General features: G+C 47.1%; 2 protein-coding genes across 8 annotated transcripts in view; one reads left to right on the top strand and one right to left on the bottom strand.

Moving 5' to 3' along the window:
• Nucleotides 1-6,153: 6,153 nt before the first annotated feature.
• Nucleotides 6,154-6,700, bottom strand: Spty2d1os (SPTY2D1 opposite strand). Its single transcript, XM_045146146.1, has 2 exons — nt 6,632-6,700; nt 6,154-6,246 (listed from the first exon to the last, which is right to left on the bottom strand). The coding sequence occupies exons 1-2, from the start codon at nt 6,698-6,700 to the stop codon at nt 6,154-6,156; spliced, it is 162 nt and encodes a 53-aa protein (XP_045002081.1).
• Nucleotides 6,701-13,552: 6,852 nt separating this feature from the next.
• Uevld (UEV and lactate/malate dehyrogenase domains) overlaps nt 13,553-15,419 on the top strand; it is a 55,930-nt gene continuing 54,063 nt past the window's right edge. For all 7 annotated transcript variants that reach the window (XM_045146475.1, XM_045146477.1, XM_045146476.1 and 4 more), the window contains exon 1: nt 13,553-13,706. In XM_045146475.1, coding sequence (XP_045002410.1) covers nt 13,665-13,706 — 42 coding nt within the window. In that variant the 5' untranslated portion in view covers nt 13,553-13,664. The remainder of the gene's footprint in view (nt 13,707-15,419) is intronic.

Below are 15,419 nucleotides of genomic sequence, written 5' to 3' on the forward strand. Positions count from 1 at the left end.
CATCCCTTCCACTGATACCCACTACTGGTGTAAAGTACCACTGTGTTTGCTCTCAGACACCAAGTTAGGAAAATGGTGATTAAGGCAATAGAATCTAGTTTCATGGCTCTAGGAAGAGGCAGAGCTGGACATGTAGTCAAAATGGGCTTGATGTGGAAGAGATATAGGTTAAGAGTGTCGGTGAGGCTAGTGGGCGCGGCCATGAAGCCAGAGGCTGTGAGGGCTTGCCTCAGTTTTCATCTTTTGAGGGACAAGTGGTGCTAGTATTGTCCTAAATCCTGAAATCACTAGCAGTTGTTTATGGACATAGGATTACTTTTATGGAAAGGAAAATAGACCTTTCAGTGCAGAGTGACGTAGAGATAGTGCAATAAATACACATGTGACTATCAACCACCTGCTTTGTGTGTGACCAGACATCTGCTTTGCACTTCTCTTCAAAAATGGAATGGTCAGCTGGGCGTGGTGGTGCACGCCTTTAATCCCAGTACTCGGGAGGCAGAGGTAGGAGGATCGCTGTGAGGCCACCCTGATACTACATAGTGAATTCCAGGTCAGCTTGGGCTAGAGTGAGACCCCACCTCGATAAAAACAATACGGAATGGTCACTCACCTTCCAGTGTTTGTGCTTTCCTTTCTCTTCCCGTTAGAGGGGCTTTAAGGTCCCAAGGGCTCCCAGACACCTGATTTATTAATTGCCTGGATCTGCACGCCCTTCCTTGGTTTCATAAACTTACCACCTCATATGGAGTCTAAATGCTCTACTTATGTTGCCTTCGTCAGGAACAGTGGGCAGCTTCATTGTTTTCAACTGAGGGACATTTAGGCACCAGGACACTTGTGCCTTAGTATGTCAAGTATGCATTGGAGAAAGTCTGAGTCTTAATCTGGCCTGGGTCTGTGTTGGCACCTCAGCCCCATCCTGATTTTGGCCACATACAATGAGGGAAATGCCCAGCCTCAGAGGTGTAGATAAGGATAAGAACAAGGTACACTACAGCTAGCTTCAGTGTTCAAATGAGTCTACCCACATATGGTAGGCTTTGGTTTCTTAGTAGTTGTGACAAAACCATAGAAAATACATCTCTGTAACACAGGTTTAAAGTTGCTTTTTTTTTTTTTTTTTCTGCAACCTCAAGCGCCCCCTCCTTTTTTTTTTTTTTTTAATTTTAGAAACAGAATAGGTGCCAGGGCCTCTGCCACTGAAGTGGAACTCTAGACACAGGCCACCTAGTGGGCATTTGCAACCTTGTGCTTGCCTCCCCTTTGTGCATCTGGCTTACATGGCATCTGGAGAGTCAAACCTGGGTCCTTAGGCTTCACAGGCAAGCGCCTTAACTGCTAAGCCATCTTTCCTGCCCCCTTTAATTTTTTAAAAAATACATATTTTATTTTTGAGAGGGAGGTAGAGAGCAAGGGCATGCCAGAGCCTCCAGCCACTGCAAACGAACTCCAGATGCATGTGCCACCTTATGTATCTGGCTTACTTTGGTCCTGGGGAATCGAACCTGGATCCTTTGGCTTTTCAGGCTGACCTGGAACTCACTATGTAGTCGCAAAATAGCATCAAATTCACTTTGATCCTCTTACCTCAGCCTCCCAGAGTACTGGGATTAAAGGCATGCACCACCATGCCCAGCTTTCTTGAACATTTTTTGTTTTGATTTCTGTACCACGGGTCAGGATATTATGTGGTAAGTACGTCTAAAAGGAGAGCCCTTGAGGATTCCTACCTTTATGGTCACAGAATGGGGGACTAATTAGGTATCTTAGTCATCTCTCCTCTACTCAAACCATCTGTCAAGTGTATCAAATCCTTGTTCATCTTTTAAGGTGTGTTAACTTTACACAGAATATGACAAGATAATGCGCAATTACTTTATGTGAAACCACCAACAGGAACTGTGCAGTTAACTTCAGAGCTGCATTGCTTCACCAGGATCATCCTTGCTTGATTCCAGGGGAGTCTGGAGAGAAACAGAGCATGTCAGGTTGGTCTAGCATAGCTAAGAAGTAGGTCTGAGGCAGTTGCTGTGAACTGATAGGTACCCTATTCTGTCTCCCAAGGCCTCAATAAGACCCTGCCTCAAACACAAGAAACCCAGTGCGGTAGCACACTACTGTAAGGTCATGGCAGCCTGGGCTACATAAAATCCTGCCTCAAACAGGAAAATAAGCCGGGCGTGGTGGCGCACGCCTATAATCCCAGCACTAGGGAGATAGGTGGATCATTGAGTTCAAGGCCACCCTCAGGCTACAGAGTGAATTCCAGGCCAGCCAAAAGAGAAAAGAAAAATAAGCAATGAAAAAGCGAGAACTCGTCCTAATTATAAGCAGAGTTGAGTAATAATAGAGTTTGGTAAACTACAATAGCTTTTTTTTTTTTTTTTTTTTTTGGTTTGTGTCCTGATTTTTGAGTTTAGGTTCTCGCTGTAGCCCAGGCTGACCTGGAATTCACACTATAGTCTCAGGATATCCTAGAACTCAGGGCAATCCTCCTACCTCAGCCTCCCTCTGAAATTAAAGCTGTGCGCCACCACGCCCGGCTAGCTTTTTTTAAAGAATATTTTTGTTACAAGAGAGGAACAACAGATAAGGGTGCACCAGGCCTCTTACCACTGCAAAACAATTCCAGACATATGTGCTGCTTTGTTCACCTGGCTTTATGTGAATACTGGAAAACTGAACTCCAGCCGGTAGGTTTTGCGAGCAAGTGCCTTCAACCACTAACCCATCTCCCAGTGCAAGCTTCTTTTTTTAAGTACAAAAGAGTATTTATTTCTAAAGTTACTGTAGTTAGATATTCATGTGTACTTGACTAATATAGGGAACTCTTTAAAGAGGCCATAAAGAAGGAGGAGGCATACTTACCCCTCCTGGGGGATATTTATAGCCCTTCCACATCGTTCCTGCAATGAGAACCATCCATAAGACGACAATCATTGTGGGGCTTCTCCCTCCGCTGCTGGGATGAGCAGAAGGAAAGGAGTCGTTCTGGAAGGTGTACTGTTCTATTCCCTGATTTCTGGGAGTTGGGCTGCCTTCATTCCAGACCAGATGGTGGTTAGCCCAGCATGGCCATTCCTAACTGATGGTCTCTGGTCTAGTCTGCACTAAACTGGCTCTTTGTGGCCATTTGGGGAGGGGCAAGGCTGACACCAATTGTGACATCAATCCCTGTGACACTGACAATTCAGTGAGCACCATGGGGGCGGGGGGGGGGGGCGGCGGGTGACTGGCCAGGATGCTGGCTGTGTTGGGGTGAAAGAAATCTATCAAAGGGACCTATTCCCTCATGGCTGTGTTGAGAACCTGGCTGGAATCACAACCTTAATAATCGCCATGGGATAAAATATTTATTGGCTTAAGCCAGTCAGATGCAAGGAAGATTGCTATGCATAAAATAAACCCAAAACAGCTGGATTTATTGGAGGAATTAACTGGCTAAGTAGATGACCAGCAGCTTTGAACAAGACTTTCAAAGAGGAATGCTCTTGCCATTTGTAAAATGGTAACAAAGTCCTCATGCAGGTCATGAGGGTTAATTAGCCACTTCACGACTTCCCAGGAAGGCAGCGGAAAGGCACACAAGTGGCTTGGGCAGAATCATACTGTGGCAAGAGCCTGAACAAGTACCAGTCCTTCCACCCTCACCCACACACTCATAAAACTCCAAATATCTGGGACGAGGGCCTTACCCAAACCCTCTTTTTTGTTGTTGTTTTTTCAAGGTCAGGTCTCACTGTAGGGTTTCACTCTAGCTCAGGCTGACCTGGAGTTTACTATGTAGTGTCAGGGTGGCCGCAAACTCTTGGTGATCCTCCTACCTTTGCCTCCCATGTGCTGGGATTTAAGGCGTGCGCCACCACCCCTGGCTTCTGTTCTTGTATATTATGAACACCACCAAGAGTTCAAGAGTTGGCCAGGCGTGGTGGCGCATGTCTTTAATCCCAGCATTTGGGAGGCAGAGGTAGCAGAGATCACTGTGAGTTCCAGGTCAGCCTGGACTATAGTAAGACTCTGCCTCTAGGGAAAAAAAGAAAAGTTCAAGAGTTAATTTTCTTTTAACAGTGGAACTGTTCTGATAGAAATAGAGCTGAATGAAATGAGTGGGTGCAAGAAGCCCAAGAGAAGAACGGGACATTGTATGGGACATTGCTCTCTGTGTTCTCTGTGGGCCATTTGGTCCAGTGGGAAAAGTGAGAGGCCCAGACATTCCCAGCCTCACCAAGCTGACAGAGGGCGGTGAGTAAATACTTGAGGCAGCTGCTGTCACCAATACATCTTTATTGATAGGGTCATCATTTTCCTTGGTAAGTTTACGGTTTTGTAGATACTAATTTCCAAGGTTTGTATTAAATACATTAACTCCAAAATGTAATATTCACAAAAATTAGTAAGACTCTAAAATACTTCCCATTGTAAGATGAAGACGCTGAGGTTCTGGGGAACTGAAACTTTCCCAGGGTCACCCAGTAACTAAGTTGTAAAGTTAGAATGTGAACTCAAGTTCATGTGTGGTGTTTGATTCAGGTGTCCCCCCATAAACTTAGGTGTTCTGAATGCTAGGTTCCCATTTGATGAAGATTTGCCTGGAAGCAGTGTATTGTTGGGGGCAGGCTTATGGGTAGCCAGTTTCCCCTTGCTAGTGTTTGGCACACTCTGCTGTTGCTATTGTCTACCTTATGTTGGTCAGGGGTGATGTCCACCCTCTGCTCATGCCATTGTTTTCCCCTGCCATCATGGAGCTTCCCCTCAAGCTTGTATGCCAAAATAAATCTCTTTTTCCCAAAAGCTGCTCTTGGTTGGGTGGTTTCTTACAGCAATGCAAACCTGATTGCAACATCATGTTAACTCTAGTTTCACAATCTGCTCCAGAAAAGGGTATTAAGCCAGGCGCGGTGTTGCACACCTTTAATCCCAGCACTTGGGAGTCAGAGGTAGGAGGATCACCGTGAGTTTGAGCCCACCCTGAGACTACATAGTGAATTCCAGGTCAGCCTGGCTAGAGCAAGACCCTACCCAACAACAACAAAAAGTTAGTGTGGGGGCTGAAGGGATAGCTTTGAGGTTAAGGCATTTGAAGTCTAAGGATCCAGGTTTGATTCCCCAGGACCCACATAAGCCAGATGCATAAGGAGGCACATGCATCTGGAGTTCATTTGCAGTGGCTGGGAGCCCTGGCATGCCCATTCTATCTACCTCTCTCTCTCAAAATGGATAAATAATATTTTTTTAAAATGTTAGTGTGAGCCAGATGTAATGGTGCACACCTGTAATACCAGCACTTGGGAGGCAAAGGCAGGAAGATCATTGGCAACTTAAGGCCAGCCTAGTCTTCATAGTGAGTTCTGCAGCCTGAGGGGCTACAGAGTAAAACTTAGTCTAAAAACAAAAAATGGGGGCTGGAGAGATAGCTTAGTGGTTAAGCGCTTGCCTGTGAAGCCTAAGGACCCCAGTTCAAGGCTCGATTCTCCAGCACCATGTAAACCAGATGCACAAAGGGACGCATGCATCTGCAGTTGGTTGGCAGTGGCTGGAGGCCCTGGTGCGCCCATTCTCTCCCTTTCTCTGCCTCTTTGTCTGTCACTCTCAAATAAAATAAAATTTAAAAACAAACGTTTGAGAGGAGTAAGTCTGTGTTCAGGAAGGGGAAGTAGGCAAGGGGAGGAGAGCAGAAGGCAGTGTGAGAGGGGTAAATATGCTGAGAGCATGCTATATGCATACATGAAAATACCACAATAAAGCCTATTGTTTTGTATAAATGATACATGCTAATAAATGTTAAATGTTATTCTGTCATCATATTTGTGGGAAAATAAAGTAATAAATAAAATGGAAAACATAGGATTCCCCAGATCTTCCCTCTCAGGATCCCTCCCAGCTTGGAGGTCCTTTTCGAGTTTGGGAGCTTCTCTAATTCTACTCTCTCTTAAAATAAACCTTTCAAAATGATAATGGAAAAACAAAACCTGTAAGACATGGTTAGTAATAGATGATTGAACCTTGTCCTGCTGGCCTCAGCAATACTCCCCAAGTTCTCTCTCCCCACCATCTTCTCAAACCATTTCTCAGGGGAATAAGACCTCTGCACTGAGACTCCAGGGAATTCTCTGGAAACAGGGAGCCCTGGCCAACAAACTTGACTGTCACTCACAGCAGCAGCTCCTCCTCCAGTGCCTGTCTCCTCCCTTCAGTCTTGCTCTCCAGGACAGACATCTTCTCTTTCCACCTTAGAGTGGGAGGCTTAGTCAAAAGGAAAATGAGAACGAGGTAACTCTACTGGTTGGCTCCAAAGTAAGTAAGTGTCTCTTTGTGGTGACCAGAAGGGCCCACAAATATCCCACCTATCCCCATCCCAGTGCCCCTTCCTAACAGAAACTCCTCATCCACTTGGCCTGGTACTATCTGTAGCAGACCTAGTTAAACACACACACACACTGCCTGGAAAAAAGTGAAGGTAGGATGGGACTTAAAGACTGAAGGATGTTCCAATGCTAACTTTGTTCCTTTCACATCTTGTCTTCCAGTTAATGGCAAAACCTCAACTATCTTTCCTATTCAGTCAGAAACCCCAGATGGGAGGGGGAGGCCGAGTTGAGACTGCCAGGTGTGGATTCCCAACCCTTACCATCAGCTCTGGAAATGTGCCCATGTAACATGCAAGTCCGACAAAAAGCATCCAGCCCAGCACAATCATGATCAAAAGTAAAATAACGTCTCAGACACAATCGCACAGTGAGAGACTCTCTACCAATATCCTGGCAAAGGAGCGTGCTCATGAAACCTTCAGTCGGTAGAGGTGTCGCATGTCACTCCCATTCCTTGGCTCCAAAGGATCCATCCTAATGGAGAGTTGGAGTCCGGCATGGCATTGTGACATCACGGGTCGTGAGTCCAACTCACAACACACCATAGATACTGCACCTCAACCAGTGCCTGAGCAGCAGTGAGCTGTTCGTTTACATTACCTCGGCCGCACTGTGAGGCAGGTATGCTTATTGTCACCCTATCTTACAAATGACAAGACAAAGGTTCTCCAGATTGTTTCTGTGTTTTGGTTAATGGCCCTGAGCAATTTAGAATTTATAAGCATTTTAAGGACCATTTGGTGGTTGGTTTTGTCTCGGAGAGTGGTTTCTGTGAGTCCTGAGTGATGGTCCCTCTTCTTCCAGCGCCTGCTGCTTCCCAGGAGGTGTGTTCTCGGTGGGTCAACCACGCTATCAGCTGTGTTTTGTTGTACTCCTTACAGGAGTGTTGGGGTTTGTTTTTCTCAAGATAGGGACTTGTTCTAGCCCAGGCTGACCTGGAATTCACTATGTAGTCTCAGGGTGGCCTTGAGCTCATGGTAATTCTCCTACCTCTGCCTTCTGAGTGCTGGGACTAAAGGTGTGCACCACCACGCCCAGCACAGCCCTGACGTCTTGGTGCTGGCCTGACACTGCTAGGACTGAGGCTCAGTGTTGTTAGAAGCTGGAGCATATAGCCAGGCCAGGCCAGGTCAGGTCATTCTTCTGTTGGACACAAATAATCCCACAGAACACCAACACGGAAAGGTCACCAGGGCCACTTCATAGTGTTGTCCGAACTGTCGGAGATACTTCTCCAGGGACCTGGAAGACTCTAACCCTGACATGAGACACGGGCAGTTTCTGCAGCCACAGCTTTTATAGCGCTCAGAACTGTACATTAGTTACTAAGCAAGCTGTTTCAGAGCACTGCATGCAAGGAAATGACAAACTTAAAAGAAAAACATGTTTATGTTCTAAGTAATCTTTAAGTACAATGCAACCAGATCAGGAACTTCAATAAACTTTTAACTTCAAAAAAACATGTCTGGGGCTGGAGAGATGGCTTAGCGGTTAAGCACTTGCCTGTGAAGCCTAAGGATCCCAGTTCGAGGTTCGATTCCCCAGGTCCTGTGTAAGCCAGATGCACAAGGGGGCCACAGGCATCTGGAGTTTGCAGTAGCAGGAGGCCCTGGAGCACTCATTCTCTATCTGCCCCTTTCTCTGTATGTCACTCTCAAATAAATAAAAATTAAAATTAAAAAAAAAGACATGTCTGGGAACATGGACATAAAGACAAACAGCAAGGTCAGCTAAAACAGGATGGAGATCTGGGTTCTTTTGAACAGCTGCCCAGGACTCTTGACCTTTTGCCATCATCCTAGGAGGACCTTCTCCTCCTCAAAAGCTGGTGTTCTCAAGTTACCTTCACACAAACAGGACTGAGGAAATGCCAAACATCCTTCTCTCTGTTAACATGACTGCCGCTTTACCAGCTTACAGCTTTATCCTCACTCACTTGTCCATCGGATGAATGACATGGGGCATCCCTGTCACTGAGATGTCTCTGCTCCTGACAGCACATAATCCAGAGTGAAGCCTTGTTTTCTGAAAGCTCCCCACACCCATGACCCAAATCCTACAACAGGATTCTAACATTTCTCACACTGTTTTAGTGAGCTGTCCCAATGGTTCCCCATTGATCTTGTTCCCTGTCTGTGAGGGGAAATAAACCCAATGTGTTGATTGCGGCAGTGTTCCTATTGGTCTCTGGCAGGTAGGCATTCACAAGCTGTGGGCCTTAAAACTGTCTACAAGCTCCAGGGCCCATTGTGTTGACTCCATCATCTCAGAATTATTTAAAAGGCCTGCTGCTTGGGGACGGGGTGCATAGCTCAGTGACAAAGCCAAGGTCCAGATTTCTATCCCTAGCCAGCATCTCAAAATAAACAAGAGCTAGAGGGATGGCTTAGCAGTTAAGGCATTTGTCAGATGCACCAGGTGCACATGGTACATGTGTCTGGAGTTCGTTTACAATGGCTGAAGGCCCCGGACCCTGGCACACAATTCTCTCTCTGTCTCTCTCTTACAATATCTCTCTCAAATAAATATAATAAAAAAAAAATTTAAATCAAAATAAAAAGCTGGGCATGGTTGTGCATGCCTTTAATCCTAGCACTAGAGAGGAAGAGGTAGGAGGATCGCTGAGAGTTCAAGGCCACTCTGAGACTACATAGTGAATTCCAGGTCAGTCTGAGCTAGAGTGAGACCTTACCTAGTAAAAAATAAATAAATAAATAAAAATAAATAACAAGCAAGCAAACAAAATAATAGAATGTTGAGCCTGTCCCCAGAGTTTTATTAGATAAGTCTGCATTTCATGCTAATTAGCTCCTCTTAGCCATTACATGATCTATGCATAGTTTAAAACATCATGCTGTATAAAATATATGCAACATTGTGTTAATAAATAAAATTAAGTTTTTTTTTTTTAATTGGTTTTTCAAGGTAGGGTTTCACTCTAGCCCAGACTGACCTGGAATTCACGATGTAATCTCAGGGTGGCCTCGAGCTCACAGCAATCCTACCACTGCCTCCCAAGTGCTGGGATTAAAGGCATGCATCACCACGCCTGGCAAAATTAAGGTTTTCAGGGACTGGAGAGATGGTTTAGTGGTTTACGTGCTTGCCTGCGAAGCCTAAGGACCCAGATTCAATTATGCAGTACTGATGTAAGCCAGATGCACAAGGTGGTGGTGCATTGTCTGGAGTTCATTTCCAGTGGCTAGAGCCTCTGGCACACCCATTCTCTTTCTCTAATAAGTAAAATATTAAAAATTGAGTTTTTCAAATTGAGTGTACACTTCTTTCTTTTTTAGAAGGTATGATGATGGTATCTTTAATTTCTTTTTTAACTTATTTGAGACAGATAGAGTATGGGTGGGCCAGGACCTCTTGCCACTGCAAATGAACTTCAGATACATGTACTACTTTGTGCATCTGGTTTTACATGGGTACTGGGGATCAAATCCAGGCTGTCAGACTTTGCAAGCCAGCATCTTTAACTGCTGAGCCTTTTTCTCATTCCAGGAGTGTTCATTTCTAACAAGTTTCCAGGACTGTGTTATGCCAGAGGCACAGATGGACACATATGTGGCTTTCCACAATGTCATACTGTATTGAATAAGTATAAATTCACAAGTTACATCAGTTTTGTTGGCTGCAATTTGCCAATAGCCCCCCACCCCGCCCCTTTTCCTTGATAGCTGGCTGTTGGCAAACACAGATTCTTTTATTACAATCTTTTTTGTTTGTTTGTTTTGGGTTTTCAAGGTAGGGTTTCACTCTAACTCAGGCTGTCCTGGAATTAACTCTGTAGTCTCAAGGTGGCCTCAAACTCACAACTCTCCTACCTCTGCCTCCTGAGTGCTGGGATTAAAGGCGTGTGCCAGGGCTGGAGAGATGGCTTAGCGGTTAAGCGCTTGCCTGTGAAGCCTAAGGACCCCGGTTCAAGGCTCGGTTCCCCAGGACCTACGTTAGCCAGATGCACAAGGGGGCGCACGCATCTGGAGTTCGTTTGCAGTGGCTGGAAGCCCTGGCGCGCCCATTCTCTCTCTCTCCCTCTATCTGTCTTTCTTTCTGTGTCTGTCGCTCTCAAATAAATAAATAAAAAATGAACAAAAAATATATTAAAAAAAGGCGTGTGCCACCACGCCCGACTTCTTTTTTATTTTTAAAAAAATCTTTATTTATTTATTTTAGAAAGAGAGATAGAGAGAGAGAGGGAGGGAGGAAGGGATGGAGGGAGAAAGGCAGATAGAAAAAGGGAATGGGCACACCAGGGCCTCTAGCCACTGCAAATGAACTCCAGACACATGTGGCATCTTGTGCATCTGGTTTATGTGGGTCCTGGGGAATCAAACCTGGGCCCTTAGGCTTCTCAGGCAAATGCCTTAACCACTAAGCCATCTCTCTAGCCCTCTTTTATTTTTTCAAGGCAGGGTCTTCTTCTAGCCCAGGCTGACCAGGAATTCACTATGTAGTCTCTCAGGGTAGCCTCAAACTCAGAGCTATCCTCTTATCTAGGCCTCGTGAGTGCTAGGATTTAAAGGTGTGCTCCACCATACCCAGCTTTTTTTAAAAAATATTTTATTTTTCTTTACTTATTTGAGAGATAAACAGGGAGGGGGGAAAGGGGAATGAACGGGCATGCCAGGGCCTCAGTCGCTGCAAATGAGCTCCAGGTGCATGTGCCCCCTTGTGCAGCTGGCTTACGTGGGTCCTGGAGAATCGAACCTGGGTCCTTTGGCTTTGCAGGCAAGCGCCTTAACCACTAAGCCATTTTTCCAGCCCCACACCCAGCTTTTTATCCCAATCTTATTCATATTAGCTCTCACATCACACATCAACACACTCGTTACATCTAAATATGTGTGTGTGTGTGTATAAGTTACAGAATGTCTGCAAGGGCTAAAGAAATCTCTGCAGAGTTCAAAGAGGTCTCACTGAAGGCAGAGGTAGGGTCGCTGCATTGGACAGATATTAGGAAACCCAGCTGGAGAGCTGCCCAGAGTCAGACAGCAGGGTTGCAGTGCTGGGCTGGGCCTCAGGGTTACTTTTAGCTGCAAAGACAGGAATGGGTCCTGACAGATGAATGGGAACGGATGGCCATGTGAGTAGGTCATGCCAACAGTGGAGCTGGAGCTCAGCTGAAGCCAGCAGATAGTGGGAATTCTCTGCCAGCAGGCCCCTTGACTCATTGCACTGGGTGGTCAGATGACAGGGTGGGTATTAGTGTAGTCCTCTTTGTGGGGTCCAGACGAGGGCACTACACCCTGTTTTTGGTCTGTTCAAAATCCTGGTTTTTCTTAAGGTTTCATATAGCACAGGTTGGCCTTGAGCTCATTATATAGCACAGGCTGACCTTTTCTCTGCCTGTTGGGAATGAGGACATGTGCCACCACGCCTGGTCTATGCAGTGCTTCACAAATGCTAGGCAAGAGAGAATGTGACTATCGACAGAGTCACACTCCCAGCCCCTTGATACAGCTGTAATGTGCCCCTGTGATCATTTTTTCCACTTTGATGTTTATAGGTGCTAGTATTTTATGTTTAGGACTGTCATTTATCAGTGTGTGCTGGACAGGTGATGGTTTCTATTTGCCCAACAGGGAGGCAGCCAGAAGGAGTTAGAATGAAGAAGAGTTGGAATTTGTTAACTGAAGGCAGCCACAGTTATAATGAACACTGACTGGTATTAGGAGATGAACTCATGATTAAGTGCTTGAGCAGTAGAGATGTGATTTTGAAGTTACACTGTAGAAGGAAGGTATTATATGAGTAGGTTAAAAAAAAGGGCTGCTGGGCTAGAGAGATAGTTGAGCAGTTAAGGCGCTTGCCTGAAACCCAAGGCACCCATGTTCAAGTCCTCAGATCCTAAGTAAGCCAGTTGCACAAGACACATCAGCAAGGTTGCACATGCCCACAAGGTGGTACATGCCTCTGGAGTTCAATTGCAGTGGCTGGAAGCCTTAGTACACCAATTCTATCTCTCTCTTAGAGAAAAGGCCAATTTGAGGCTGAAGAGATGGCTTAGCAGTTGCCTGGAAAGCCTAAGGACCGAAGTTTGATTCCCCAGGACCCACATGAGCCCCATGCCAAGGTGGCACATGAATCTGGAGTTCATTTGCAGCAGCTGAAGGCCCTGGCATGTCCATTTTCTCTCTCTCAAATATATATTTATATACACATGTATATGTTTATATATAATAAAAATATTTTTAACGGGCCAGTCTGTTGGGTTTGCCTCAAAAAAGTGCTGCTATACTTATTTCCTTATAGAAAGTATTTTTCATAACTGAGATTATAAAGTGATTCATGAGGGGGTAGGTACTCTTTACCTTACATATGAGGAACTAGTGTTAAGATAGACATGGATTAATCAATGGGGGCTGAGGGGATAGCTCAGTGGCTAAAGGCCTTTGGTTGCAGATTCAATTCCCCAACCACTCATGTAAAGCTGGACTTAAAATGTGGTGCAAGAGCCCGTGTTCCCTTTGCAGTGGCTAGAGAACGGGCGTGGTGGTGCATGCCTTTATTCCGAGCATTTGGGATGCAGAGGTAGGAGGATCGCTGAGTTGGAGGCCAGCCTGAGAATACAATAGTCAACTCCAGGTTAGACTGGGCTAGTGAGAAATCCTACCTCGAAAAACAAAAACACGCTGGGTGGGGTGGCGCATGCCTTTCATCCCAGCACTCAGGAGGCAGAGGTAGGAGAGGAGGATCGCGGTGAGTTCGAGGCCATCCTGAGACTACATAGTGAATTCTAGATCAGCTGGGGCTAGAGGGCGACCCAACCTCGAAGAAAACCACAATCAAAAAACGAAACAAACACAGAGAGAAAAAAAGATAAAGATAAAAAGCAAGAAGACTTCTTGACTCAGCAGGAGACCTAAGCCAGAAGGGTGAGAATTTCTTTTCCTCTCCCTTGCACGCCTCCTCGGCCTTCTCCTGGCGGTGCGTCCAGCGTCACCATCGTCGGTGACCAGCCGAGGCTCCACTTGGCCATCTTCCCTTCCGACTTCCTGAAGTTTCGCCGTTGCACTTCCTTCTCCCTAAGTCCACTCACGAGTTCTGAAACGTTGCTTCCGGGTCCCTCCCGGGCCCTGCGCGGCCGTCCCCCGCGCCCGGCAGCCAACCCGGGCCCGGTCTGCGCCCACGTGACTGCCCTCCGCCCCTCGGCCGGAGCCCCGCCCGGGAGACGCGCCTCGGCTCTCTCGGAGCTTGGTCCTCGGCGGCTTCCGTCCGGCCGTGAGCGGGTGGGAGAGAAGACCCTGAGGCTGAGGCGGAGAAGCGGCTTCGGAGAGCTGTCTGGACATGGAGTTCGACTGTGAGGGTGTGAGGCGGCTGCTTAGCAAGGTGCGGGCCGGGTCAGGTTTCCCGGGAATCCGCGGGCGCGAGTCCTCCCGCCGCCTGCTCCGTGCTCTTGTCCTTTGTTACTTAAAAAAGTGTTTTATTGACACGGGAACGGGGGAGTGGTGCCTCTCAAGCTGTGGCCCGGGCTGGCCTCGAACTCGCGGTGAGCCTCCTGCCGCATCCTCCCAAGTGCTGGGCTCCCGGGCGAGCCCCGCCCCGCCCGACCCCTAGCCACCCGGCCTGCCCTGTCCCCGTGTGGGCACCGGGCAGTGGCTGCCGGTCCTGCTCGGTGCTGTTGTGTGGCATCGCTTGCCCCCCCCCCCCCCAGCGTGGGCACCGGGCGCTGACTTCCGGTCCTGCTCGGTGCTGTTGTGTGGCATCGCTCCACCTCCAGCGTGGGCACCGGGCGCTGACTGCTGGTCCTGCTCGGTGCTGGTGTGTGGCATCCCTCCCGCTGCCCTGAGTCTGCGGCAGACTTCAGTGGACTCGGGGGTGAATGCACAAGGAATGGACTGGCCTACCAGGGACCCTTATCTGCACTTGGGCCGGGCCGCGTGCGCTCAGAAGTTTCCTTCTCCCATGATCCTGAACGCGGAGGTTTCCCGAGCAGAAAGCATGCTCTGCTGTTGGTGGCGCGTGCTTGGGGTCTGCTGGGATAGTTTTTACCCATGTCGGAGGTAAAAGCCCCTTGACTGAAATGGTTTACGCAGTTAACGTGAACGGTTTAGTCTAAAGCAAAAGACACAGATTGTTATTTATGTGTTTATTTATACACATGGTCTTGCAAGGTAGTCCTGATTGGCCTTATATTCACTGTGTAGCCGAGACTGGCCTTGAGCTTGTGGCAATGCTTCTGCCTCGGCTTCCTGAGTGCTAGGATTACAGGCATGTCCCACCATGTCCTTCCTGTAAGAAGAGAACTGTGATATTGCTAATTACTACCCTTTTGCATGTTGTGTATATGTGTGCAAGTACATGTGCACGTGTGTGTGTTAAGGCCAGAGGTTGACATTGGGAGCCACAGTGGGATCACAGGTAGGAACTCACATTGGTGTGTGTGTGTGTTTTTGTGTTGAGGCCAGAGGTTGACATTGCGAGCCACAGTGGAATCACAGGTAGGAACTCACATCCGTGTGTGTGTATTTTGAGGCCAGAGGTTGACATTGGGAGCCACAGTGGGATCACAGGTAGGAACTCATATCCTCGTGCTTGCAAGGCAGGCACTTGCTATCAACATCGAGCTATCTTCCCAGTCCCCTGATGCCTTTCTGTTTCCCCTTTAGTGAACATAAAGTCAAAGAGCCAGTGTGTCAAGTTTTTTTTTTTTTTAAATACTTTTTAGTTTATTTGCAAGGAGGGAGAGAGAGAGAATGAGAATGGCATTCCAGGGCCTCTAAACTAGTGTAGACAAGCTCCAGATGCATGCACTACTTTGTGCACCTGGCTTTATGTGGGTACCGATGAATTGAACCCCGGTCATTATGCTTTGCAGGCAGTTGTCTTAACTGATGAGCCATCTCTTTGGCCCTGAGAGCTTCATTTTGGAGAGAATTGCAAGAATGCCTCCCTAAGACCTCTACCCACTGTCTGTGCCTGCCATGCATGTGGCTGTAATATTGTGCCTCTCCAAATTTGTTCTGGAACAAGATTCCATACAGAGTCTCACTCTAGCCCAGGCTAGCCTAAAACTCACTCTGTAGCCCAGGCTGGCTTCAC

The sequence above is a fragment of the Jaculus jaculus genome, chromosome 3, assembly GCF_020740685.1.
Source record: "Jaculus jaculus isolate mJacJac1 chromosome 3, mJacJac1.mat.Y.cur, whole genome shotgun sequence".
Classification (NCBI taxonomy): domain Eukaryota; kingdom Metazoa; phylum Chordata; class Mammalia; order Rodentia; family Dipodidae; genus Jaculus; species Jaculus jaculus.

What these genes read in the sequence shown, in the direction of transcription:
- Spty2d1os (XM_045146146.1), bottom strand. Translation starts at nt 6,700, where the DNA reads ATGATTGTGCTGGGCTGGATGCTTTTTGTCGGACTTGCATGTTACATG. An exon ending in GCACATTTCCAGAGCTGATG is followed by an intron (nt 6,247 to 6,631) that starts GTAAGGGTTGGG and finishes CTTTTGACTAAG; the next exon opens with CCTCCCACTCTAAGGTGGAA.